The sequence below is a fragment of the Miniopterus schreibersii genome (genome assembly GCF_964146895.1).
Source record: "Miniopterus schreibersii genome assembly, chromosome: 9".
NCBI lineage: Eukaryota > Metazoa > Chordata > Mammalia > Chiroptera > Miniopteridae > Miniopterus > Miniopterus schreibersii.
Window position 1 is genome coordinate 84,004,982 of NC_138118.1, and position 24,491 is coordinate 84,029,472.

Consider the following 24,491-nt stretch of genomic DNA (forward strand, 5'->3'; position numbering starts at 1 on the left):
GTCCGGTCCTGCTCGCCGCCCACCCACCGGGCCTGGCTCCATCGTGCTGGACGGGGTCACGCAGGGCCCCCGAGCGGGAGGCCACATCTCACGCCTGCAGACCCACCTGCAGTCACCGTCCCTGCCAACCGCAGTGGGGACCCCTGGATCCAAGACCGTAAAACTCCAAAACACACATCCAGGGAGGTCCCGCCAGGGAAACAAACTGCCTTCGGCCCAGGAAGCTTCTCGTGGCTGTGAGCACCGCTCGTCTTCAAAGTCAGCGAAGCCTGGGGCTGCCGCCCAGGGCGCCGAAATCCAAGGGGCCACTCGGGAAGGAAGGGCCGCGCCGACCCACACACAGACCGACGGCTGGGACGGAGCAGGACGCCCGGGTTTCCGATGGGCCGGGAGCCCGCGCAGGAGCGAACTCATTGGTCACAATGCGGAGACCTGGCTTCCGGGCCACCGCCCTCCAGCTCCTCAGTTCTCCCCAAACTGTCCGTCCAGGGCTCTGGTCCCAGCCCTCACCCGCGGCCCTATAACAAGGCCCGACTGCTAATCTGGCCCCGGCAGGCCTGCTCCTGACCAGCCAGCCAGACCTGGCGCTGCTGCGAGCCTGCGGCCCTGTGGGTGTTCCGAAGGTCCTAACACCCATGCTGACCTGGCCGCCAGCCCGGGCAGCCCCTCCGCCACCGAGGCCAGGATGGAGCAGTCACAGCTGCCAGGAAACTGCATGTCCCTGTCGGCGGGTTCACCCCTCCCCAGTCACTGCCCGGCTGCTTCGGGTCCTGCCTGGACAGCGCCCCTTCCCCAGCCCAGCCGACGGCCCAGCCCTGCTCTGCTGGCCGGGCTGGTCCTGACGGAGTGACCGAAGCGCTGAGCATTCTGCCCTGTGCCCCCAGCGGCCAGCACGGGCTCCGTTAAGCCTCCTTCCCAGCTGCTCCTGCGGGCGGGGGCGGGTCGGGGGGCCTGGGGGCGAGCCCTGAGCCCTGCGGAGCCCCCTGCCCGGCTCCTGCCGGGAGGCCGGCCATGGGGGAAACTGGGGGGTGGCCCGTGGCCAGTCTGGCCTGGAGGCCAGCCCTCCTGTAAGGACACATTTTCCGCTCCGAGTTCAGGGACCTGGGGTGCGAGCCAGTTCCGTTGGCCCTGCCTTCCAGGAAGTAGGTCAGCATCTCGCCCTTGCCCTTGACGCTGACCTTGCCCCGGCACAGGAAGTGGTACCCGCCCGGCCTCAGCAGCCGCTGCACCTCCTCGGTCACCTGCAGGGGGCAGAGTGGGCGTGACTCTCGCGGAAACTAAAGTAACTGCCGCACGTCAGGGCCTGCGTGGCTCCGGGGACGGGCCCGACGTGAGCATCTGGGTGCTGACCGCGTGCCCCACCACAGAAAGGGGAAGGGCCCCGCTGTTCCTGGAATTCCTGTGGCGCTGGTCAGTGAGGCCCTGCCGCCCGGCCGGCCCAGCCTCCTGGCCGGTGCCTCCGCCCGCAGGAGGCCACCGGTGGCTGGGAGACTTGGGACTGAACTGACCTGGATTCTGCCCGGAACCCCAGTGCTGTCCATCCGACTGGCCACGTTGACCGTGTTCCCCCAAATGTCGTACTGCGGCCGGCGAGCCCCGATCACCCCGGCCACCACGGGGCCAACGTTTATGCCTGGAAGACAGCCAACCGCCATGTGGGGCTCGTGGGGACGCTTCCAGGGACAGTGCTGCCCCTTCCCGGTGGAGAGTCCCCGGGGTGTCCTAGTGCAACGCCCCTAAGACAGGACCCACCGGCCTACGGGCCGGCGCCATCCCGACCCCCAGAACAGCATCCCTTGCTGAGTCCTGCCAGGAGGGGGCCACACTCTCCACCTGTGGGATCACCATGTGCCCCGGGAGCCCCCTTCCCAGAAAGAACAGGGGCTCCTGCATTTCCCTGGGTGGGACCCCAGGGCTGTTTTGGGTGCAGGCCCAGAACTGGCCACAGCCTCTCAGGACGCTCCGAGGGGGAATGGAGGCCCCTTCTCTTTATGGGGCTCAGGTCCACTGCCCGGGAGAGACACGAGGTGCCAATGCCCCTGCGACCATCTCCCTGTTCCCTTCTCTGCTTAACCAAGGGCGTCAGTAACGTTTTGGACACTGGGCTGGTCAGTGCCCCAGAGCCTGGGCAGTGGGGTTGGGGTGCTGGCGAGGGGCAGGGGAAGGTGGGGGTGCAGAACTCAGTGGTGTGAGCTCCACCACAGACAGGTGGATGTGGGAGCCTGAGAGGAGCCCCAAGGTGACCACTTCATACATGGCTGGGGGGACACAGAGAACCCCCACCGCCAACCGGATGCCCTGGTCCATGTGGACGAGACTGAGTCAGGCCCCCCCCCCCCCGCCTGTGACCGGCCATCGGGCTTGTTCGTGGGTCCCTGTGGGAGAGAAAGTAACGGAATTTCCCGGACGGACCCTCAGATCCGTTTCCTGTCACCACCTGGATTAGTCAGAGCACCTCCCAGGAGACGAGACCTGGACGCCGCGGGGAGGCCCCCAGGGCCCACGGGCAGGGAAGCAGAGACGGGTAGATCCAAGTTCACCCGGACTCCGTCCCAAGCTGCCCCTCTGGTCGTGTCCCTTCCACCTTCGAGACGGGGCCTTGCCAGCGGACCCCGCTCCCAGAGGGAGGGCCTGGCCCCAGCCCCTGGCGCCGGTGCGGGGAGGCGGAGCGCCACCTACCCACGCGGAGCACGAAGTCATTGTAGGACTGGTAGTTGATCTCGTCCAGGACGTCAAACATCTCGATGGCAAAGTCCGCCAGGGTGCTGAGGTGGGAGGAGATGGACTTCCTCGCCTGACGGGAGCAGACACGGGCGTCATGGGGGGGGGAACAAGGGCCGAGGGGCAGGGATGCCCGGCAGACCAGTTGCTGGGGGTGGGCCCAGCCCGTAGCCCTGGTGGCACCAGGGACAGACGTGAACAAGGCGGCCCCCCAAGTGCCGGCCATATTGTGGTTTTGTTTGTTTGTTTGAATCTTCACTGGAGGATATTTTTTCCACTGCTTTTCAGAGAGAGTGGAAGGGAGAGAGAGAGACGTGTTGACTGGTTGCCTCCCGCTCGAGCCCCAACCGGGGTCGAGTCTGCAACCGAGATACGTGCCCTTGGCGGGAATTGAACCCGGGACCCTTCAGTCCAAGGGCCGGCGCTCTAACCACGGAGCCACGCCGGCCGGGCCATACTGTGTTTTTAATTTCAAATTCCACGTGTTCATTCCCGGCAGACAGGACAGCTGCTGGCTTTCGTGTATCAACCTCATGTCCTGCAGCCTGGCTGCAGCTGCTTCTCAGCCCCCGGCCCTGCCCAGCGCCGACCACCACCCACACGGTGGGTTCAGCGGCTTCTCCGGGCACGTCTTCCGGTTGTTCCTCCGTGTTCTGACTCTCCGTGAAGTGCGAACACGCTAAAGATTGTTGCGACTTTCCCTGGCCGGTGTGGCTCAGAGTGTTGGCCTGAGCACCAAGGGTCGTGGGTTCGATTCCCGCTCAAGGGCACAAACCTGGGTTGTGGGTGTGAGCAGGAGGCGACCGATCGGTGTGTCTCTCTCGTCGATGTTTCTCTCCCCCCCCCCCCACTCTCTCTGAAAAGCAATGGAAAAAATATCGTCCGGGGAGAATCTAAAAAAAAAAAGCTCGTTAGGTCCTGGGGAAGTGACCCCGCTATCATCAGGCAACGGCCCTTCACTGCTGTCTGAGGACTTTCCCTGGCCTGAGGTTCGCTGTCTGAAGCTAAGGCGGCTGCGAGAGCGGTTTCCATTCTGCCGGCGCCGAGTGTCTGCGCGTCACTTACATTCGAAGCGCGTTTCCTGTGGAACAGCTGGGGGGCCTGTGGGTCTGTCTTCCCATCGGCGCCGTTTAAAGCGACACTGAGGCAGCTGGGCTCGTGTCTGCTTCCCACTCACTGAATTTTCACATAATTTCTTTTCTGTTTTGTTTTGTGTGTGTTTTTTCTTAGGGACAACCTGCTGCTTTATTCTCAAGTCTGTGTCGGGAAAGGGGACACTCAGTGGCGCTGGGCTGGCGGGAAAGGGCGGACGGCTGCGGCTGGAGGAAACCCTGGGACTGGCCCCCAGGGCCGACTCTCAGCAGGAGACTGTGTCCGGAGAGGGCCGGTCACTGACGAGGTCACCGCGCAGGCCGCTGCCCTGACCCCGTGCAGAGGGCAGACCGAGGTCCCGAGCGGGGAGCCCGTCCGGGGCCCCGGGCGGCTGGGGCAGGGCTGGGACAGGCCCGGGGGCTCCCTGGACAGCACTCACCTTGGCCCCGGCCGTGGGCGCCAGCCCCACGGCCGCCATGTAGGTGCTCCCGATGGTCTTGATCTTCTCCAGGTCCTTGTAAAAGTCTTTGTCCATGAGCTTTGTTGGAAACACAGAACTGTTAAACGTTACATTACGTCTTAGACAAGTCACCGTGACGATCGACGCCAGGAGCCAGCGCTGAGCCGGCGAGCGCGTCTGGAAGAAGCACGGTGTCTCCTCTGCTCCGGGACCAGGCAAGGTCTGGCTGAGCTGAGACACACAGGCCCGGGGGCTCCCGAAAAGGCCTTAGGGAAGCGGGGGGCGGGGGGCTGGCCGGTGTGGCTCAGGGGTGGAGCATCAGCCCAAGTACCAAAGGCTCACGGGTTCGATTCCCATCAAGGGCACGTACCTGGCTTGCAGGTTCGCTCCCGACCTGTGGGAGCAGCTAATCGGTGTGTCTCCCTCTCTCTCCCCCCCCACCTCCCTCCCGTCCACTCTCTCTAAAGTCAACGGGAAAATATCCTGGGGTAAAGATTAACAGGAAGGAAGGAAGGAAGGAAGGAAGGAAGGAAGGAAGGAAGGAAGGAAGGAAGGAAGGAAGGAAGGAAGGAAGGAAGGAAGGAAGGAAGGAAGGAAGGAAGGAAGGAAGGAAGGAAAGAAAGAAAGAAAGAAAGAAAGAAAGAAAGAAAGAAAGAAAGAGGGGCGTGGGGGGGACAGGGACCCATGGCTCAGCTCAGGGCCACCCAGATGGGAACAGGGACCCCGGGGTGGGACGCAGGCCTGGCTGACACAAGTCACCTGCGGCCGAACCTACAGATGAGGCCCCAGCCCGGGCCCGGCGCTTACAAGCCAGGGGCAGACTCAGCGCAGCCGGTGCCCACCCAGCCGCCCCTCCCCGCCCCGTCCTGTCCGGACCGGAGGAGACCGACCCGTGCTCCCCCATCCAGGCCCTCGGGGCACGTGCCCGCTGTGGGAGGGGTCCCGTCGCCGCCCGGCGCCCTCACCTCGTCGAAGTCGGCGATGATCTCGTTGAGCAGCCGCAGGCACTCCACCCCCATGTTGTTGCCGTCCAGCTCGATGTAGAAGTCGTTGAAGTTGGGGATGGAGGCGAACATGACACCCACCTGGGAGTACGACTGGTAGTACAGGTCCTGGGGGTCGAAGGCCGGGTCAGCCTGGGGCCGGGGCCGGGCGGGGGGCTGTGCTGCAGCCGGGGGGCCCGAGGGCGCCGGGTCCCCCTCCACTGGTCAGCTCACGGCCGGCGCAGAGCCTGCTGGCTTGGGGGGGGGGCGGCAAGAGGGCTCTGCCGGCCCTCGGACCCCTGGGAGCTATTCCGGGCCAAGCCGGTCAAGCTGACCCTCGGGCCTTGTGCCTTCGGAGCTAAACAGCTGGCCCGGCCTCTTCCCTCGTGAGTCAGCCCTGCTCTGAGGCTCCGGCCGCCGCGGGAAGTTCTGACCAGGCCAGACGGGCTGCTGAAGCCGCTTCCCCCCTCGCGGGGACCACGGCCCCGACCTCTCCCAGGATCAAAGGGAGACACTGGCCGAGGCGCCTGGTCCTCCGTCCTGTCCCAGAAGCCTCCCGACAGCCCAGGCCCTCCCTGCCCTGGGGGCGGCAGAGGGGACCCCCCCCCCAAGAGACTCTAAGCAGACAAGTAACGGGAGGGCCACTGGGTCGGGCCTCAGCCTGGGACCTGGGACACCCCCCCCCCCCGCACCAGCCCCGCCCGGCCGGCCCCAGTGGGTCTCAGGGGGTCTCAGAGCCGGTAAGCGGGTGCTGGGCCCCCCGCTCACCATGTTCCGGGGGTTGGACATGAGGAAGTGCTGGGCCACATGGGCCGGGAGCAGGTTGAAGAGGATCCTCCTGTTGTCCAGCTTCACTCTCTCCATGTCGGCACGCTCCTCCTCGGCCTGCGGCGGACGCCGGACCTCACTCAGCACCCGGCGCCCAGGCCCTGACCCTCTCCCCACCTGGGCCAGGGCGTGGGGCGTCCCTGCCCAGTGTCGAGCAGCCCCCGTCCTTGACGCCCGACCGCCAGGCGTCCCCACCACCCGCTGACCTCAGACCCCTGGAGTGTCCCCCCCCTGCCCTGACGGCTCCGCTTTTGCTGCTGATTCTTGCCTGAGGGTGATTTTTCCAGAGAGCGGAAGGGAGGGAGGTGGGGGGAGAAACCGATGTGAGGGAGACGCATCGACTGGTTGCCCCCTGAATGCACCCCGACTGGGGCTGGGGATCGAACCTGCAACCCAGGCACGTGCCCTTGACCGGGAATTGAACCTGAGACCCTCTGACGTTCCAGTGGACGCTCTAACCACTGAGCAACCCTGGCCAGGGCCGATGTCTCCCCCTTTTCCCTCTGGCTGCCCCACCTGCCCCTGGGCTGAACCCCTCATCCTGTGTGTGGGGCTGGGCCCCATCCCCCTCCGCCGCAGTGGCCCCCACACCGTCGCATCCGCCCTGAACGCCGTCCCCTTGCCACCGTTAACGAGAATCGCGAACCTTTACTGACGTCCCGAACGCACGGGTCTGTCTCGTCCAAACAACTCCAAGGGCCCCGGGGCCCCGGCAGGCCTGGCCCAGCCCCCACCCGGCCGAGGACCCACGACCCCTGGGAAAGCCACCGCCTGGTCTGCTGGAGCTTTCACAGGACAAGGGGGAGCTTCGCCCCACGTCCAGGCTCCGTCGCTGCCCTCGGAGGGCCAGGTGTCGCACAGGCCTCCCCACAGCACAAGCCCACGTCCCGTTCAGGCCGCCCCCGGGGCCTCGCTCGCCGGGAACGCCTGCGCCTCCTTCCCAAGCTCCTGCTTCCTCGGGACTCTCTCCAGCTCCACCAGAACGCCCGTCCCCCCGGCTGAGACACGCAGAGAGCTGCGGGCCCAGACGGGCAGGTCCAGCACCCCGGCGGCTCAGCAGGGCCAACTCCCTGGAGCAGGTCCGACGAGAGGGACCTGCCGAGTCCCAGCCGGTGGCCCCAGCGCAGAGATGAAAGCAGCCCACTGCGATGGCCCCACCCCCCAGCCCGGTGAGGCCTCCCGGGGCGCTGCTGGCCACGTGACGGCGGCAGCCACTGGTGGGGCTCCAGCCACGGCAACGGAAGCTGCCAGGATCCCGCAGGTCACTCGCCCCAGCGCCCCGCCGGGCACAGCGCCCAACCGGGAACCCTCCAGGTGCGCAGCAGCGCCTCGGGCACCACGCTCCCGACTGTGGCAGTCACCGGGCGTGACGCCTCAGTGGCCGTGCCCTGGTGGCCCGTGGCCTGGCCATCAAGAGCTGAGGCTTGAAGGCCACACGCCTTGGCTGGAGTCACCTGGCCAGGCAACGTGCTCATTTCCTCTTCGTTCGACCACTGGGTGTAGAACCCCGTTTTCAAAGACAGCGTCCCGCCTGTCACTCGGTTAGTCGGAGGGCACGAGCTGCCCAGAACGCCTGGCCGGCACCTCCGAGGCGTCACCATCAGCACGGTTGAGCCGGTCGGTCACACGCTGCCACGTCCCGTGTCGTGATTCTGCGGTGAGAAGCGTGGTGATCCCCGGCGGCAGCCACGGGGAGGCCTCGGGCGCGGGAGCCTCTGACCACAGGGGGCAGAGAGGCCAGGACGAGCCGAGCCCGGAGCCCCTGGGCCTCCTTCTGGGCATTTCCTGGGAGAGCAGACGCGTGAGGTTCCCCGGAGCCCTTAGTTGTCACGCAGCTGACGACACGTCTCCTCTTGCTCCTTAAAGCAGGTGACAGGCAGCAGGCGAGGCGAGGAGGAGGATCCAGCTCGGGGCAGGCCGTGCGGCCGGAGGGGATCGGCCGCGTGGACGGAGCAGGCCCGGCAGGGACCCGACCCCTCCGAGGACATTACAACTCGCCACCTGCTCGCGGGTGTCACCAACGCACAGGAGAACGTGTTTTAAGGGTGAGAGAAAGAGGAAGTAACATTTTTAAAATAACACTTCGCTTTATTAACGGCACAAAAGTTTTGCTCTCTCCAAAATACCATCATTGACGTTGATAATATTTTAATGAAAGCAACACAGCTGAAGGTGCTTCAGCTTTTTAAAAAACCTCGGTCTGTCTCCTCGGGATGAGCCGCTTTGGTTCTAAGTTCCGTTTATTTCTATTTATTCACGATTTAGATTTATGAGCTATCAGATTAGCTGTCTCCCTAGATCATCAATTTTTAAAATATGTTTTTATTGATTTTTAGAGAGAGAGGAAGAGAGATGGAGAGAGAGAAATATCAACACTGATCGGCTGCCTCCTCAGGCCCCTACTGGGCAGGCGCCCTGACCGGGGATCGGACAGCGGCCTCTGGTTCGTGGGACGGACGCTCAACCCCCGGGCCACGCCGGCCGGGCTCACCATCCATTTTTTAATCCGTCCACAGATGCAAAAGTTTCCGTTGAAATGTCGTGTGTCCATCTCCGTAGATATTCAGCAGGAGAACCTGCATGTCGACCCCCTTGATCCGCTGATCCGAGGTCCAGGGTTTTAGTTACTCGAAGTCGACCACCACCCGACACACTAAGTGGAAACTCCACAAACACAGTCCGTACGTTTTAAACTGGGTGCCGTCCTGGGGAGCGCGATGAAGCCCTCTCTGCCCCGCTCCATCCGCCCGGGACGTGACTGTCCCTCTGACCGGCGTCCAGCCCGCTAGCGACTCAGTCGGCATCTCCCGTGTCAGGTCGACCGTCCCCGCGTCGCAGCGCTCGTGTCCAGGTCACCCGGGTTTTACTCCACGATGCTCCGGAGCGAGGGCGCGGTGATGCCGGCACTCGGATGCGTCAGCGCGGAGCCAGGAGCTCCTTCCTCAAGCGAGAAGGGGAGGAAAATGGAGTTGCGGCCTGTGTGGCGTGAGGTCCCCCACCCTGGGCTGAGTCGCTGGTGTGAGAACCAAGGCTTGAGAAGGCCGGGGAGGGGGGCGGAGGCGCAGCTAGCACGGGGACACCGCCCGGCTCCGCGTCGGGCCGGCGGGGCCTCGGCACAGGCGTCCGGGGTAGAGAGCCCAGTTGCCATCATCGGTCGTCACTGCCGCCGGGATCATCTCCTGGGTCCGAGAGAAAGTCGCACTCGAGCAAGAGCGTCCGATGGCCATCGGCGAGGGTGGAGGAGTCGTCAGGGGGAAAAGCCTGTCTGTTTACGTGGGTTCAGGCGGCCAGCTGGTCTCAGTAAATAATTAACCCCGGTCCTTGCCTGGCCACTTGGAAAGGCTCGAGGACTCCGACATCTGCACAGTAACAGGCTCGGATGTCCAAGGACAGGCGCAGTCTAGAAGTGTCCTTGTTCCCTGGGTTTACGGGAAAGTGGGGGGAGTTCTCGTTCTGTACCCTTGGAAACCAGCGTCCCTGTGCCCCGCGGGGGCCCCCGGGACGCACGAGGGGCTCTGCTGCACAGAACCCCGGGAGGGCTCACCTCACGGGGCCGGCGCGGCGAGGGCGTCACTGGCGGGGAGCCCGGAACAGGGCTGGTCGACTCTCGTATTGAACGACATTCAAAGGGACACTGACACCAGGAAAAGCCCCTGCCGACCCAGGTGACAGAAACTCCTGCCCTGGTGTCCCCCTGGGTGTCCCTGGCCGGGAGAGCCACGGCCGGGGCCTCAGTCCACTCTGCAAGCCTGTCCGCAAGCTGGATCCCAGGCCACACCCCCAGGCCAGGCCAGGTCTCCCCGCTCACCCCGAGCTCTGAGTAGCTTCATAACTAAAGGGTCTGAAGGCAGAGGGGCTGGCTGAGGGTGGGGCGGACGCATCTCAGGGACCAGCAGCCTGGTCCCCACGGAGAGCCAGCCAGGCCTCGCTTGGCAGCACGGCCCCCCGAGCGCGGCCGTCCCCTGCCGAGGCCAGGCCTGTCTGGGGCCTGGTGTGTGCCGGCGTCTGCTCCCACCCGCAGGACCTACCAACGGGTCCCCTCGCCACCTGCTTCCTATCGGGCACGGCCAGCAGGAGCCGTGGGGGTGAGGGAAGAGACCGCCCGGCTCGGTCACTCCCGGCACGGTCACTGCGGGCTGGCCGTGTCCTGCGGCCGAAGGCTGTGAATGCTGCCTGGTGGCCCGCCCTGTCCCAGGTTCTGGGATCCAGCCCCCGCCCACCTGGAATCCTGCATCCAGGGTGAAGACGGTGCTGGGCCAAAGCCCCCTGAGAGTCAGTGGTCCCCCCACAAGGCCTGGCTCAGGGCCCCAGCCACACACAGTGAACAGGTGGAAGAATCAATGAAACAGGCAAGTTTTCAGGGACAGACAGTAGACCAGTGTTGCTGGAATGCCTGTGGGGACGGGGAACTCACTACTCACAAAACCACCACCCTCTGGCCCTCGGGCCCATGGAGCTGTCCCTCTCGCCTCCCTGTGCTGCCCCCCCGGCCCCGGCCCCGGCCCCTCCTCACCCTGGGCAGTGGCCTCCCTCACCGCCGGCTGGTGTCCAGCCCGGTCCGCCCACCCGACGCCCACTCCCGGGGGCTCCCTCACCGCCGCCCTCCCGAGGAAGCAGGAAGGGCTCATCTTGCCTGCGCGGCCCAGAGGTAGTCCAGCCGCAGCTTGACGTCCACCTGCCGGGCGTGCAGGGCCAGCGTGCACGAGAACAGCAGGATCGCCACGATCGGCTCGAAGCTGCGCCTGGAGGCGGCGTCGGCCCTTCGGCAAGAGGAGGGAGCCCAGTCAGTGCCCGGGCTTGGTCATCGAACGGCAGCCGTGGCCAAAGAGCACCCCGAAGACTCGACACCCCCAGCGGCACCAGGCACAGCCGCGTGTCCCCGGGGCCCGAGGCCCCCCCAAACCTGGGGGGGGTGGAGAAGCCACCGAAGACTTTCCCAACCAGCGGCCAGCGCACGCAGCCTCGGGCGGACATCGCGACCGAGCGGGCCCGTCGGGGGGCACCTACCCCGCGGCCTTGGTGTACCCGCTGAGCTCCAGGACCAGGATGTAGGACGTGCTGAGCACGCACAGCAGGATCATTTTGGGCAAGGAGGAGACCCGCAGGAAGATGGCCAGGGGGAGGGTGCCCACGAGGCCGCAGAGCAGGGCGTGGGGCGCGGACTCGCAGGGCGGGGCGGGCGGCACCGGGCTCTGGCCTCCGGGCGACAGCACCACCAGGGACCCGTTGGGGCTGGAGCTCCAGGCCCAGGGCAGGCAGCCCACCTGGGGGAGACGGGCACGCGGCCGGGAGGGGCTCGCTCAGGACAGAGCCGGCTGCCACCTCGGCGCCTTCGAGGGCCACCAGCTTCGTTCCTGCCCCTCCCTCCCACCTCCGTCCTACTTCTCTGCCCTCTGTTCACCATAAAGGGGCCGGTTTCGCTGAGCCAGGAGAAGCCTGCGTTTCTTCTGCTGGATGAAGCGCCCCTGCCCTGGCTTCCCGGGCACCCCCAGGCCTGTCTGAGCCCCCCGTCTCCCTCCCGCCCCCCATCGGCCCCCTCGTCCCCGAACCTCGCCGCTCCCCACGCCCTGCGCTGCCGGGAGTCAGAGATGCTCACCACACATCCTTGGGCCACGGAGTAGATCAAGACCACGATGAAAATGCACAGGATGGTGCGAATCTGGATGGTCAGGCAGCCCGGGAGACACTGAACAACACAGGATCGTTTTTAGAAACCGTGTCTTAATCCAAAGGGACTCACGTCCGCAGTAAACACCTCACAGCAGGGACGGTCCGGTGACCTCAGCGCGGCTGGAGTCCCGCCCACGGCTCATCTCCCACAACCACCTCTTGGCCGTTTTCTTATATTTAATGTCCCAGGCGAAAAACTTGCCAAAAAACCTGGTGTCTTTCAATTAAAAAGAGCGACACCTCCCCCCCCCCCGCCCGCCCCCTGCACTGTGACGCTGGCACTGAAGTCGACTGAACAGATTAACCTTCGTAACGCCGCGTCCCTCCGGCTCACGAACGGTGAGAATTCCCACGTACTGGGGTCTTCACGCTTAAGTTTTATCATTTTCTTCAGACGGGTTTTGTATAATTTTTGTTATTGACGTTTTATTTTAAATCTATTTGTTTTAAATACATTTTTTTAATATTCAACAATTTCATACATAGAAGTCAGAGTTCTTTTTGGACTCATGCTCTTGAAATAGAAATAAAAATGCAAACAGAGACCACACTGTGGACAGTCGGTCCTAACGTGGCCGACGCTCTGCCGGGTGACAGCCCTGTGCCCGACCACGGGCTGCAGGGTTTGCACAATTTAGGCGAACGGGGGGAGTAACCGACCGCCACCGGCCCTCAGCCACCGAGCCCCCGCTTCTCCTCTGCCCCGTGAGGCTCTAGGCCCCAGAAGCACAGGCCACGGCCGGCTCCAGGGGGGGCAGGAAGCCCACGGCGGGACCCCCGCCCTCACCTCCCTGCTTCACTCAGCACCACAGAGATGGAGCCACAGTGCGGACGTGGGTCTACGCCCCAAACGCACGACAAACCAGCGCTCGAAGCCCGTCCCCGAGGGACTCTCCGTTCCAGGAGAACATCGAACCCTGTGCTCATTTATTCAGTCGCTGGCGGTCACCCACCCCCGGGGCCACGACCTCTGAGCAGCGCCCAGCTCCTGCTACTCGGGCAACACTTTCTACCTGCGAGGAGGGCGGACGAGTGGACCAGTGTCTCCACGACCCACCTGTCCTGCCTGGAGGGCAGGTGGAGACCAAGAATGCACCTGTCCGGGTGCCCAGACACAGGACACGTACCTGGACCCGTGTAATAAGCAGGTACAGGACACATACCTGGACCCGTGTGACATGCAGGTACAGGACACAGGCCACCAGGAAACAGATGCAAAACACCAGCAGGAGCAGGAGAGCCACGCTCCTAGGACAGAGCCATGTGGTCACTTCGGGGGGGCCTGGGAGGTGTGCCCGAGAGGCGCCTGGGAATCTGCCCCCCAACCCCAGCTGTCCCCCTGCCCCCGGGAAGCAGCAGGAGTCCCTGGGGACTCGCAAAGGCTGGTTCCCTTCCAGGACAGGGTCCCTGGGAGACCCAACCTCTCCCCCAGAATCTCCCAAGTCCTGAGTTTGCGAGAGGCCCCCCCCCATGAGGAAGGGGGAGCTGAGCGGACTTGGCTGCCTGGTGCTGGCTCTTCTAGGAAAGCCTGAGCCCCAGGTGGGGCCGCCCAGGGGACACAATGTGCTCACAGTGCTTGCGGGGGGGGGGGGGGGGAGCACGCACGGGCCTTCTGGAAACTCAGAGACGTATCCAGGCGGGAGCCACACTCACTGCGGGATTATCAGCAGGTAGACGAGGCCGAACAGGGCGGCCAGGACCAGGGCGAGCCCCACGGCGCTGGTGAAGTGTTCGTCCTGCAGCTGGTGGTACTGCGGACGGAGCCCCCGGTCAGGCCTGGCGTCCCCGGGAGGCCCGCGGGGGCCGCCGGGAGCCACGGGGCGTCGAGAAGGCCGCCGCCCGCCCGGGCCCGGCACCCACCTTCCGCTCCCGCTCGGCCTGCTTGTACTTGAGGGTGACGAAGTTCAGGTCCGCCAGCTCCAGCTCCGTCTGCCGGGCTTCCAGGAGGCGGCCGATGTACCGGTTGACGCGGGTGCCTGGGGTGGTGTAGACGACGTTGGTCGAGAAAGACAAGCGGTTTCTGAGTTTTTCGGAGGCTGTTCTCAGCGCCCTGCGCTGCGGCCGGAAAGAAAGGGCTGTCGTCAAATCTCCGCGAACGGGAGGCAGGCGCTCACCCCGCCTGCCCCGGCGCACGGCCGGCCCGCTGGTGGGTCTGGGACCCGAGACGCGATCGTGGCTGCACCACCTGCTGGCGGTGACGCCCCAGGGGGGTTACCTCGTCCTCAGGGGTGGGGGTTCCGCGTCTGTAAGTGGGGTTACGCGGCAACTACGTGGCGGCCCCGCGAGGAAGGTTACGGGACCCCCCGCGAGCGCAGGAGGGGACAGTGCCCAGCACAGAGCAACGAAACAAGCTGGGTCTTTGAAAATATCAATAAAATCGACAAATCAGCCAGCTGGTGTGACAAAGAAAAAGACACTAACAAACTCCAGACGGAAACGTGGCCTCAGGCCCCACAGGCATCCGGAGGGGTCCGAGCAAACCCAGGAACAAGGCTGCACACGGAAATCTGACAACTCAGACCCACGAGCCCGCCCTCAAAACACATAAGTGTCTGCAAGTCGCCCGCTGTGCGGGGCCATCCGAGCAGCCCTGGAGTTGCTGGGGAAGCTGAAGTCACAGTTTCAAAATCCTGAAGAAGGGCCCTCCAGGCTGGGACAGCTTCACCGGAGAATCCACCCAACATCCAGGGCAGAATGAGCCCCGACTCCACAGGCTCACCCAGAAAACAGAAGGGGGGGAGCTGCTCCCAATGCGCTTCGTCACGTCCACGCGACCCAGACAAAGGCCGCACAAGGGAAGGACCCCTGCAGGCCGCATTCTCTCGCGGATACAGATGAAAACTTCTTAGCACGATACAAGCAAACAGGAGTCAGCAGACTCCCTGGAAGCAGACCCCACGCCCACCTCTAGAGACGCGGGGCTGTTTGAACATTTCAACGTCAACGCAACCCACCCGGTTAACAGGTTACAGAGGAAAACTCCCACGATCACATCCCTGATGCAGAGAAAGCTTTCGATGGGACTTGACACCCATTCGGGATATAACTGGTCAGAAAGCCGGGAATGGAGGGGACCCTCCCCGACGAGGTGAAGGGCACCTACAGCTAACATCACAGTCGGGGGAGGGACTCCCTGCTCCCACCGTCCTCAGTGAGGCAGGGAGGGGCCGCCTCCCCTTCCCATTCACCGGGTGCTAGAATCGCCGGCCAATGCAATAAGGCAAGAAAAGGAAACACGGGGCAAACAGGTAGGAACGAAAGCCGGCCCTGGCCGGTGTGCTCAGTGGTTAGAGTGTCGGCCCCCAGACTGAAGGGTCCTGGGTTTGATTCCGGCCAAGGGCACGCACCTCAGCTACAGGCTCGACCCCCTGCCGTGGTCGGGGTGCGTACAGGACGCAACCAATCACCGTGTGTGTGTCTCTCTCTCCCTTCCACTCTCTCTGAAAAGCAATGGAAAAAACATCCTCAGGTGAGATTTAAAAAAAAAACAGAAAGAAACAAAGGAAAGGAAGGAGGGAGACGGGGAACTGTCCCTATTTGCAAAGGATAGGAAGGTCTACGTACAAAACCCCAAGGAACATACAAAATAAAACAAAACTCCTGGAACAGGCAACTGGATTCCACTTGATTCCTTTTAAGAAAAACGAGCTATTCTAGTCTCTTTTCCTTTTCCGTTAACATTTAGAACAAGCTTGTCCACCTGAGACCCGGCTGAGACCCAGGACACGCCTGCACACGCATGTACTGCCCGGGACATCGAGAAACCGCAGCCGAGCTCGCGGCGTGAGCTCGCCGAGCACCGTGTGGGATGCCGGCCCGCGAAGCGGCGCCGGCCAGCTGAGGCCTCTGCGGCAGGGCCCCGCGGCCGAGCGCCGAGCGGCGTGCGTGCGGGCGGGCGGCCACCCACCTTGTCGTCCTGGCAGGTCATGACGCTGGAGAAGGGGATCTCCGCCTTGAACATCTTGCGGCACTGCATGAGCTGCACCAGCAGGTAGCACACCGTCTTGAACTTCATCCGTTTGGCCGGCTTGATGTCCGAGAGGATCAGCCCCGGGAAGATCTGGGGGGACACGCGGCCGAGAGGCACGTGAGCAGACGCGCCCCGACTCCAGGCCGCAGCGTGGCTGTCGCAGGCCGGGGCGTCTGCGCCCCAGGCCTCGGGAAGGTGCCGGGACCGGCCGGCAACGTGGTTGCAAACTCGCTCCCGACGGCACCCGCTGCAAACCAGGGCGACAGCCGGGGTCCCGGGCTGAGCGGACGGCTGTGGGGCCCGGGGAAGGTCGGCAGGCGGCCGGTCAGTGTCACCACGGCCCCGGGGCCCCCCTGGCCGACCTCCCGCCTGCGCCTCCGGAGGCTCCTACAGAGGGGCTCAGATCCACCCACGCCCAGGCCAGCCCCGGGCAGGGTGCGGAGGGGCCCCGGGTGCCGGGAGGAGACGCAGCGGGGCCGGGGGCTCGGGCCCACCTTGCGCCGGTGGGAAGGCACAATGAAGAAAGTCTCGATGTTGTGAGCTCTCAGGAAGCTGTTCCTCTCCTGCCCGTGGCCGGGCTCCACCTCGTAGTCGCCGTTGAGGCACGTCAGGGTCGTCTTGGTGATGTGGACCTTCCTGCGGAGAGGAGTGGACGCCCGCAGCTCAGGGCGCCGCGGAGCCTCGGGGGGAGCAGCCGTGCGCGGGCGTCTCCCTGGCTGTCACCCGGACGCCACAGCCGGTGGCGTCCCGGCCACCCTCCCACAGGGGGAAGCGGGCGGAGCCTCGCGGCACCCCTGCAGCCGGCCGCCGCGCGAGGAGAGGGCCCCTCCCGCCCCGCTCTCGGGGGGGTTTTTATGGGGCACTGAGCCTTGGCCCTGTGGACGGTTTGAAACACATTAGGCCAAGGCAGGCGGCCGTTAGAGAGGGTGTGACGTGAGGGACCCGGCCTAGAGGGGGCCCGACCCGGGCTCCAACCCCAGCACCTTCCTCGGGGAAGGAAAGAATCACACGGAGCCAGAGTCAGCACCTGGGGCAGGGCCGAGCCTCCCGGCCTCCCGCCAGCCCTTCCCCGCCCGGGGCCCATCCACTTTCCTTCTGAATATGTTTCTGATTTTTTAGAGAGAGAGGAAGAAACATGGGTGAGAGAAGCATCGACTGTCCGCCTCCTTCACACACACCCCTGGGGGTCGAGCCTACAACCCGGGCATGCGCCCCGACTGGGAATGAAACCGGCGGCCTCTCGGAGCAGGGACGACGCCCAATCCGCTGAGCCACACCGGCCGGGCCCCTGTCCACTTTCTGAGGCTCCACCTGAGACGACCGGGGGCCCCTCCCACACTGGGGGCAGCTGGGGGTCGGGCTCCCAGCCCCCGCGGCACCCTCACTCGGGGCCCGGACGCACCCGGGCAGGCCTGCAGTCTCCATGACGTTGGCCAGAGTCACATCGTTGGACCAGACGTCATATTGCCACTTGCGCAGGCCCAGGACGCCACAGAGGACCCTGCCGGTGTGCAGCCCCACGCGCATGTTCAGGTCGACCTCGGTGGCCTCGGCCACAGACCTGCAACACGGACACGGGCCGAAGCCGTGAACACAGGGTCCCGCCCTTGCATGTCACGGCTGCAGGGCCTGTGTGGTGCCCGGGCTGGCAGGAGCACAGGGGCCCCTAAGCTATTCAGCCCAAGCCCCGAGCCACGGCCCCAGGTCGGTCCCCCGCTCCCTGGGCACTCGCCACGTCACACAGCCTCACGCCCGGGCGGCCCAGGGGGAAATGACCCTGCTCTGTGCCCTGCGACCCGGTCGGGGGCTGCGGCCAGCGCTACGACCGTGGGACCACCTGACAGTGTCCACGGCCCAGGAGCCCCGAGAACGGTCCCGTTTGACCCCAAGCTCTGTGATTCGGGGGGGGGGGCAGCTGCAGAGTGACCTGTGGGGAGGCCCAGGCCTCCACAGGCCGCATCAAACTACAGGCAGGTTTTACGGGATGTTAAGTTGTGACTCTGTCCACCGATAAAAACAAAACAACTAAATGTGTGGACACCGAGATCAGATCAAAAGGTCAGGCGTCCTCGCCCCCTCCCAGCCAGTGACAGACGAACCAAACTCAACTCCAGCCAGGCTGAGGGACACGGGACAGTGAGGTCCTGGGGGAGACGACCCACAGAGGCTGGGACAGTGTCAGGGGTTCCGGGCAGGCGCAGGGATGGGCCTCCCCCAGGGTCATGTCCTGAATCCACAGAAGTCCGATGAGCAGGACAGAAACGGGAGGGCAGGACCGGGCGGCACCGGGAGGGCCAGAGCCGCACGGGAAGCCAGGTGTCAGAGCCGGGCCTCCCCTAACGAGACGGAGGCTCTGAACTCCGTCCCGTTGCTGGCAAGGACCAGGACCCAGCAAGCCTGGCCAAGAAACAGCAGGCCAGGGCCACGGTTCAGGAGCACGCCCCGCAGGGGGCACCTGCGCCCCGTCACCTGCCCCAGGACACGGGTGCACGTGGCTCCCCCTCGAGGGGACTCGGCTGGGTTTATACCCACTCTCGCCGGTCGTCTCCCTGCCCGTCTCGTCCAGCCACGCTCTGGAGGTCATTTCTTCCCATATAACTAAAGCCCACCTGGCCGTGCCTGGGACCACCGCAGACAAAGAAACGCAGACAAAGTTCCCAGGAGGCCATGGAGGCCACAGATCGGGTGGGATCCCTCACCCAGCCCCTCTCCCGGCGGGTGGGCTCCCTGCAGCCCTGGCACAGGTGACGGACTGGCCAGGACGGCACAGGCCTGCAGGGGCTCCTGGGCAGCATGGGGCCCAGCGTCCGAGCTGATGCGACCGGGTCCCCGGGGGCACTCACGTGATGGTGTCGATCATGTCCAGGCCCATCTCCACGCAGCAGTGGGCGTGGTCGGTCTTGGGCTGGGTGAGGCCGGACACGCAGTAGTAACAGTCCCCCAGGATCTTGATGCGACGGCAGTGGTTCTCCTTTGGGAAAGCGGCATGTTGGTGACGCGCTGGGGCCGGCACCTGCCCCTTCCAGACCACCAGGTGCTGGAGGCCGCAGGCCGTGGGGCACGACTCGCACGAGGGCCCCAGCCCCCTCCCAGGGAACTCCCCGCGGGCAGGACGGCCTCAGGAAGGGGGGCGGCCCCCGTGGCTGTGATCAGGATCGCCCTGGAGCACCCACGCTCCACGCACACCTGCACCCAGGCCTCCTCCAGGCAGGGGCCCATCTGCCCGCCCCTCAGCCCACCAGCCAACCCCACAGACCCTGCCCAAGGCCGGGAGCCAGCTCCTCTCCCGAGGTGGGGCCGGGAACGTACAACAGAGCGACAGGCTCTCGCTGGAAACAGCCCTGAAGGGTGAGGTTATGACCAGAGCCAAGGACGGGTTCCTACTGCCTGTCACCCTGAGTAGCTGGGCCGGGACCCGTCCAGGAGGCCCGTTGACAGAGGCCAAGCCGGGGCCGTCTCCGAGGCCGGCACACAGAGCACTCTCCACGCCGCTCCATGGCCTCCTGGACTGGTGACGAGACATCCGCCCTGTCCAGCTAGTTCATTTCCCGCTTAAAAAACTGGCACCCAGCCTGGCCCGGCTCCAGGTGGTGGAGCACGATCGAGCCCCAGACGGGCGTTGTCCCATCAATTCAAAGGGACATGACCAGCTTCCAAAACACATACGGTGTCCCCCAAAAAACGTGTGGACACTTAACAGCTGGTAGCTCAATTGACGTTCCTTTCTGTTCTGATTTAACCCATTGGAATTAATAATTATTCAAAGCGTGTGTACATTTTGGGGGGACACCCCGTAGGCGGACGTCACGGCAAACGCGGATCTAAAACGGAGCCAAGTGGGGGAAAGGTCAGCGATCCGCGCACACCGGCAGCCGCCAGCCACGGATACGGGACAAACACCGCCCGCCGCCCTGGACACCAGGCAAACACGCTCCCTGTTTGTCTAAGGGCCGCGGGCCTCGGGAGCAGCCGCGCCCGCCCGCAGCTGTGTGTACTTTTCCAAGCGCACACGCGTGATGCCCCACGTCCTGCACACCGGGCACGGGGACCACACAGCACGGCGAGGAAAACACGCCCCACGCGCCCCTCGCTCAGGATTCGAGACGTATTTAAAATACACACGACACCATCCAGGCACAAAGGAGCGAAGGGAGGAGCAGTTAGCAAGGGAAGGAGGCGCTTTCGCTGGGGCTTCCTCGCAATGACCTCGACACGGGGGACGACCCAACGCAGCCCCGGCCCGTGTGGCTCAGCCAGCTGGGTGTCGCCAGTGCACCCAAAGGTCTCTGGTTCGATTCCCAGGCAGGGCACCTGCCTGAGCTGTGGGCTCGGCCCCCAGCCGGGGCCGTGCAGGAGGCAGCCCATCGATGTTTCTCTCTCCCCCTCTCCCTTCCCCCCTCTCTCACACCAAGTTTTTAAAAACATTTTTTTAAAAAAGATCTGAATTGAACTGGTGGAGGGGAGGCTGCAGTGTGTGCGTGGACGTCGCACAGACGGGGGGCGAGGGGCTCGCAGGAGAGAAGACGGGGGGGGGGGGGCTCAGGGCCCAGCAGCAGAAACTGTCCAAGTGAAACAGAAACAAAAAGGGTCCAAAAGGCCACAAGGACCAGCTGAGCTGTGGGGCCCCCGGTGTCCCTGAAGGAGCAGGAAGGGGCATAAAAATATTCTGAACAGAATAAAAATAAAGACATAGCCCAGCACCGCGGGGGGGGCTGCGAAAGCCGGGCGTCGGGGGAAGTTCGCGGCTGAATGTTTAGATCACAAGAGAAAAAAAAATCTCAAATCAGCAGCCTCAGTTTCTACCTTAAGAAACGACATTAAGAAGAGCAGCTTAAAACCAAGACAAGCCAAAGAAACAAAATAATACACATCGGACAGGAATTTACCCAAACGGGAGAACAGAGAAATCAATGAAACCAAAGCAACTCCTTTAAAGAAAATCAGTAACATTGACCCACCTTCGCCCAGGATGGGAGACAAATTTCCAAAATCAGAAACGGGAGGGGAGGCATCTCCACGGACTCGACGGAGCACTTAGGGTGGCGGGAGACACTGCGAACAACTCGACCGTAGGGACTTTGACAACAACTCAGATGAAAGGGGCAGGTCCCGGCCCGGCCGGTGCGGCTCCGCGGCTGAGCTTCGGCCCTGACCCTACAGGCCTCTGGCTCGGTCCCAGGTCAGGACGACCCCGGGGACCCCAGCAGGGGCGGGCAGGAGGCCGCCGACCGCGTTCCCAGCCCTCTTCCTCTCCCTCCTCTTTCTCTAACATCAGTATATTTATTTTTTTTAAGCAAATAAATAGGTTCCTTGGAAAATAAAATAACAACAAATCAAAGCTTCTTCAGGAAAGAAAAAAACGCAGGTAACCCGAGGGGTCCTATTTGAAGTTAAATACGTAGTTAATTTGTAGTTAAAAACGTCCACAAACAGAGCCCCTTGCCCAGGTGCACCCCCTACGCTCGATGACACACGCGAGAGGGAAACGACACCAGTTCTGCGCAGACTCCCCCAGAAAACCGCGCAGAGGAAACACCCCCGAGCTCCTCTGTGGGACGAGCAGCAGTTACCCCGACATCACAGACACACAGGAAGCCCGGGAACAGCGTCCCTCGGGCACAGACGAGAAAATCCTAAATAAAATCTCAGCGAATCAAAGCCAACGATGCATCAACGCGACCCACACCCGCCGCGCCGGGCCGTCCGGGGAAGCGAGGTCGTCCTCACACCCTTCCGACGTCAGGCAACTCGCAGCAGCGCCGCCTAAAACGGAAAAACCTCGCGACCGTCCCAACAGACGCAACCAAACGCTGGACAAGAGCCAACATCCGTTTCCGACAGAAACGCCGCAAAACCGGAATAAAAGGAAACGTCCTCAACTTGTTAAAAAGTATCCAAAACACGGGGGCGCTGAGGTCACGCCGAGTGAGGACTGACGCTCTCCAGCGGAGATCATGACGGGACAGAAGGGCCGGCTCCGCCCCGGCCGGCGCCACCAGGGGCCGTGAGGACCGCTGACGTCTGCGGCGGGCGTCCGACAGCCAGATGGGTTCCCGAGGCCCCACCGCACCGGCTGGGCCGGCACAGGAGGTTCCTCGTCTGCAAACCCAGCACTCGGCCCCGGGAAACCAGCCAGAGAACAGCGCACCGGCGGGGGGACCGGGCTAGCCCACGTCTGTCTGTCCAGGCCGCAGCCCCTTGTGGGGCCCCGAGTCTGTCTGTCCAGGCCGCAGCCCCCGTGGGCCCAGAGTCTGTCTGTCCGGGCCGCAGCCCCCGTGGGCCCAGGGTCTGTCTGTCCAGGCCGCAGTCCCCCGTGGGCCCAGAGTCTGTCTGTCCCGGCCGCAGCCCCGGGTGGGGCCCAGAGTCTGTCTGTCCGGGCCGCAGCCCCCGGGGGCCCAGAGTCTGTCTGTCCAGGCCGCAGTCCCCCGTGGGCCCAGAGTCTGTCTGTCCAGGCCGCAGCCCCCCGTGGGGCCCAGAGTCTGTCTGTCCAGGCCGCAGCCCCGGGTGGGGCCCCAGAGTCTGTCTGTCCGGGCCGCAGTCCCCCGTGGGCCCAGAGTCTGTCTGTCCGGGCCGCAGTCCCCCGTGGGCCCAGGGTCTGTCTGTCCCGGCCGCAGCCCCGGGGGCCCCGACCCTGACCAGCGGCGTCGGCCGGGCCGCGCTTACCGTGGCCAGCTCGTCAAACTTGCCGAAGAGCTCGTTGAGCAGCTTCACCAGCTCCTGGGCCGTGCACTGTGACGCCAGGCCCGTGAAGCCCACGATGTCCGCAAAGAGGATGCTGCAAGACACGGGGCGCTCGCTGCCTCAGGGGGCCCAGCCCTGCCGCTCGCAATCCCCCCCGTGGGACCTGCCTCCCGGGTGCTGCCCCGCACCTGCCCCCCCCCCCCCCCGCCTTCGAGGTGGGGCCTCTGCCCCCCGCAGCCAGGGCCTCTCCCCCCCGTCGCCCCTCCCCGGCCATCGCGGCCCCTCGGCCGCCAGGCCCGGCCCCCACCTCACGTTGTCATGCCGCTGGATGTAAATCTTGTGGAAGATCCTCTCTGGGGGCTTCAGGAAGTCCTCCTTCATCTCCATGGCCACGTTCCGGGGCAGGAGGCTCATGAGCAGCCGCTCCTGGGGGGGGAGACAGGCGCTGGGCTACGGGCCCCGTGCGTCCCCGAGGCCTCCGCCCGGGCGAGGGGCTGCGCACCCTCCTCGCTCGCGGCTGCCGCCCGGCCCAGAGCCCCGGCGGGCGGTGCCCAGGCCTGGACGGCCACTGCGCAGGTCGCTCGGTCCCAGGGCACGGGGCAGGTGCCTCCACGACATCCGGCCGCTCACAGCGCCCCCACCTGTCCCCGGCACCCCCGCCGTGCACCCGGCTTCTCCAGGCAGCGGTCGCAGGAAGGGCCCCGGCCACCCCGCCCGGTTCCTGTCTCACTGCCGACACTGAGGGCCCTCGAGCTGGGCCAGGGGGTCCCTGTCCCCGAGACAGACGGGGCCCCTGTTCTCGCGAGATAAGCGGCTCTGGCGACAACGTGGCCGTTTCTCCCTGGTCTCTGGGGATCAGACAGACATTCTTCCCCCAAGGGGACAGGACAGACGACTGGGCTCCTCCACGGAAGCACCACCCTGGGGACCCCGCTGCCCTCCTGGGCCTCAGCTTCCTCACCCAGGCCGCGCCCCTCCCCCTCCCAGGGCCCCCCAACCCCGCCCTGCCGCCCCGACCGCACAGCCTGGGGCCCACTGCTCCCCGGCCTCTCCCACCCCCCTCCGCCTGCTTTGGGAAGAAAACCAAAGAACGGAGTTTAGATCCCATGTGGAATCTGGGGGTCATCCTACTGAGGGGGGTGCATCCGGGCCGGGGGGCGAAGAAGCCTGACCCCCTGGTTCACGGGCCGACCCCCAACCCCTGAGCCACACCCGCCGGGCTCGTGGTAGCTCTTCAGACACGAACTTGACAGTTTAGAAGAAAAACACCAGTTCCTCGAAAAACACAAAGCACAACTCACCGAATATGAAATAAACACTGAGTAAAACACTCGCGCAGCTCTGTATCCATTAGGGAAATGACATTCTTAATTCTAAAACCCGTAAGAAAGACGTCCCGAGCCGGGTGTTTCACTGGGCGTGGGTACCACGCACTTAAAGATCTAACACTAATTCCACACTGAATCTTCCATAAACGGCCAGGGAACCCCTCCCAACTCTCCGTACAACGTCGACATTATCTGACACCAAAATCATACGCAGGCAAATAGAGAAAACGCCAGACCAACGTCCCTGAAGGACACAGGTGTAAAATCCTCTGACACGATTCACGTTTCAGCAACACAGGAAGACCCGGCTCGGGGGCGCCCGGCCGGGCCACAGCCAGCTCGGCACCGAGACGCCGGCCGATGTCACACACGTCGGGGGGACGGCAACGAGAATCACGTAGCAACTGACACAGAAAAGCACCGGCCGCCCTGCCTGGTGCTGCTCAGTGGTCGGAGCGTCAGCCGAGGACCGAAGTGACCGGGTTCGATTCCGGCCAAGGGCACACACCTCGGCTTCAGGCTCGACCCCGGCCCCGGTCGGGGCCCGTGCAGGAGGCAGCCCATCGATGCCTCTCTCCCCCTAACTCCCACTCTCTCTAAAAACCAACGGGAAAATATCCTCGGATGATGATTAACAAAAAATAAAAATTGGTAAAGCCCGGCCGGCGGGGCTCAGTGGCTGAGCGTCAAACCAGGATCCAGGAGATGCAGGTTCGATTCCCGTCAGGGCCCACGCAGGGTTTCGGGCGCCATCCCCA

At 64.4% G+C, this 24,491-nt stretch overlaps 1 protein-coding gene across 2 annotated transcripts in view; it reads right to left on the reverse strand.

Moving 5' to 3' along the window:
* Window positions 1-638: 638 nt before the first annotated feature.
* Window positions 639-24,491, reverse strand: part of ADCY1 (adenylate cyclase 1) — a 32,047-nt gene continuing 8,194 nt past the window's right edge. The window contains exons 3-20 of one of the 2 annotated variants that reach the window (XM_081146490.1): window positions 22,713-22,831; window positions 22,388-22,499; window positions 18,568-18,695; window positions 17,127-17,285; window positions 16,219-16,360; window positions 15,662-15,814; window positions 13,615-13,809; window positions 13,408-13,505; window positions 12,918-13,002; window positions 11,681-11,770; window positions 11,092-11,348; window positions 10,718-10,844; window positions 6,025-6,141; window positions 5,239-5,385; window positions 4,253-4,351; window positions 2,680-2,794; window positions 1,509-1,633; window positions 639-1,241 (exon numbers count right to left, since the gene is read on the reverse strand). In XM_081146490.1, the coding sequence (XP_081002616.1) occupies window positions 903-1,241; window positions 1,509-1,633; window positions 2,680-2,794; window positions 4,253-4,351; window positions 5,239-5,385; window positions 6,025-6,141; window positions 10,718-10,844; window positions 11,092-11,348; window positions 11,681-11,770; window positions 12,918-13,002; window positions 13,408-13,505; window positions 13,615-13,809; window positions 15,662-15,814; window positions 16,219-16,360; window positions 17,127-17,285; window positions 18,568-18,695; window positions 22,388-22,499; window positions 22,713-22,831 (2,607 nt within the window). In that variant the 3' untranslated portion in view covers window positions 639-902. Of the gene's footprint in view, window positions 1,242-1,508; window positions 1,634-2,679; window positions 2,795-4,252; window positions 4,352-5,238; window positions 5,386-6,024; window positions 6,142-9,413; window positions 10,845-11,091; window positions 11,349-11,680; window positions 11,771-12,917; window positions 13,003-13,407; window positions 13,506-13,614; window positions 13,810-15,661; window positions 15,815-16,218; window positions 16,361-17,126; window positions 17,286-18,567; window positions 18,696-22,387; window positions 22,500-22,712; window positions 22,832-24,491 lie in introns of those variants that run through there. The other variant, XM_081146489.1, reaches the window with a different exon arrangement.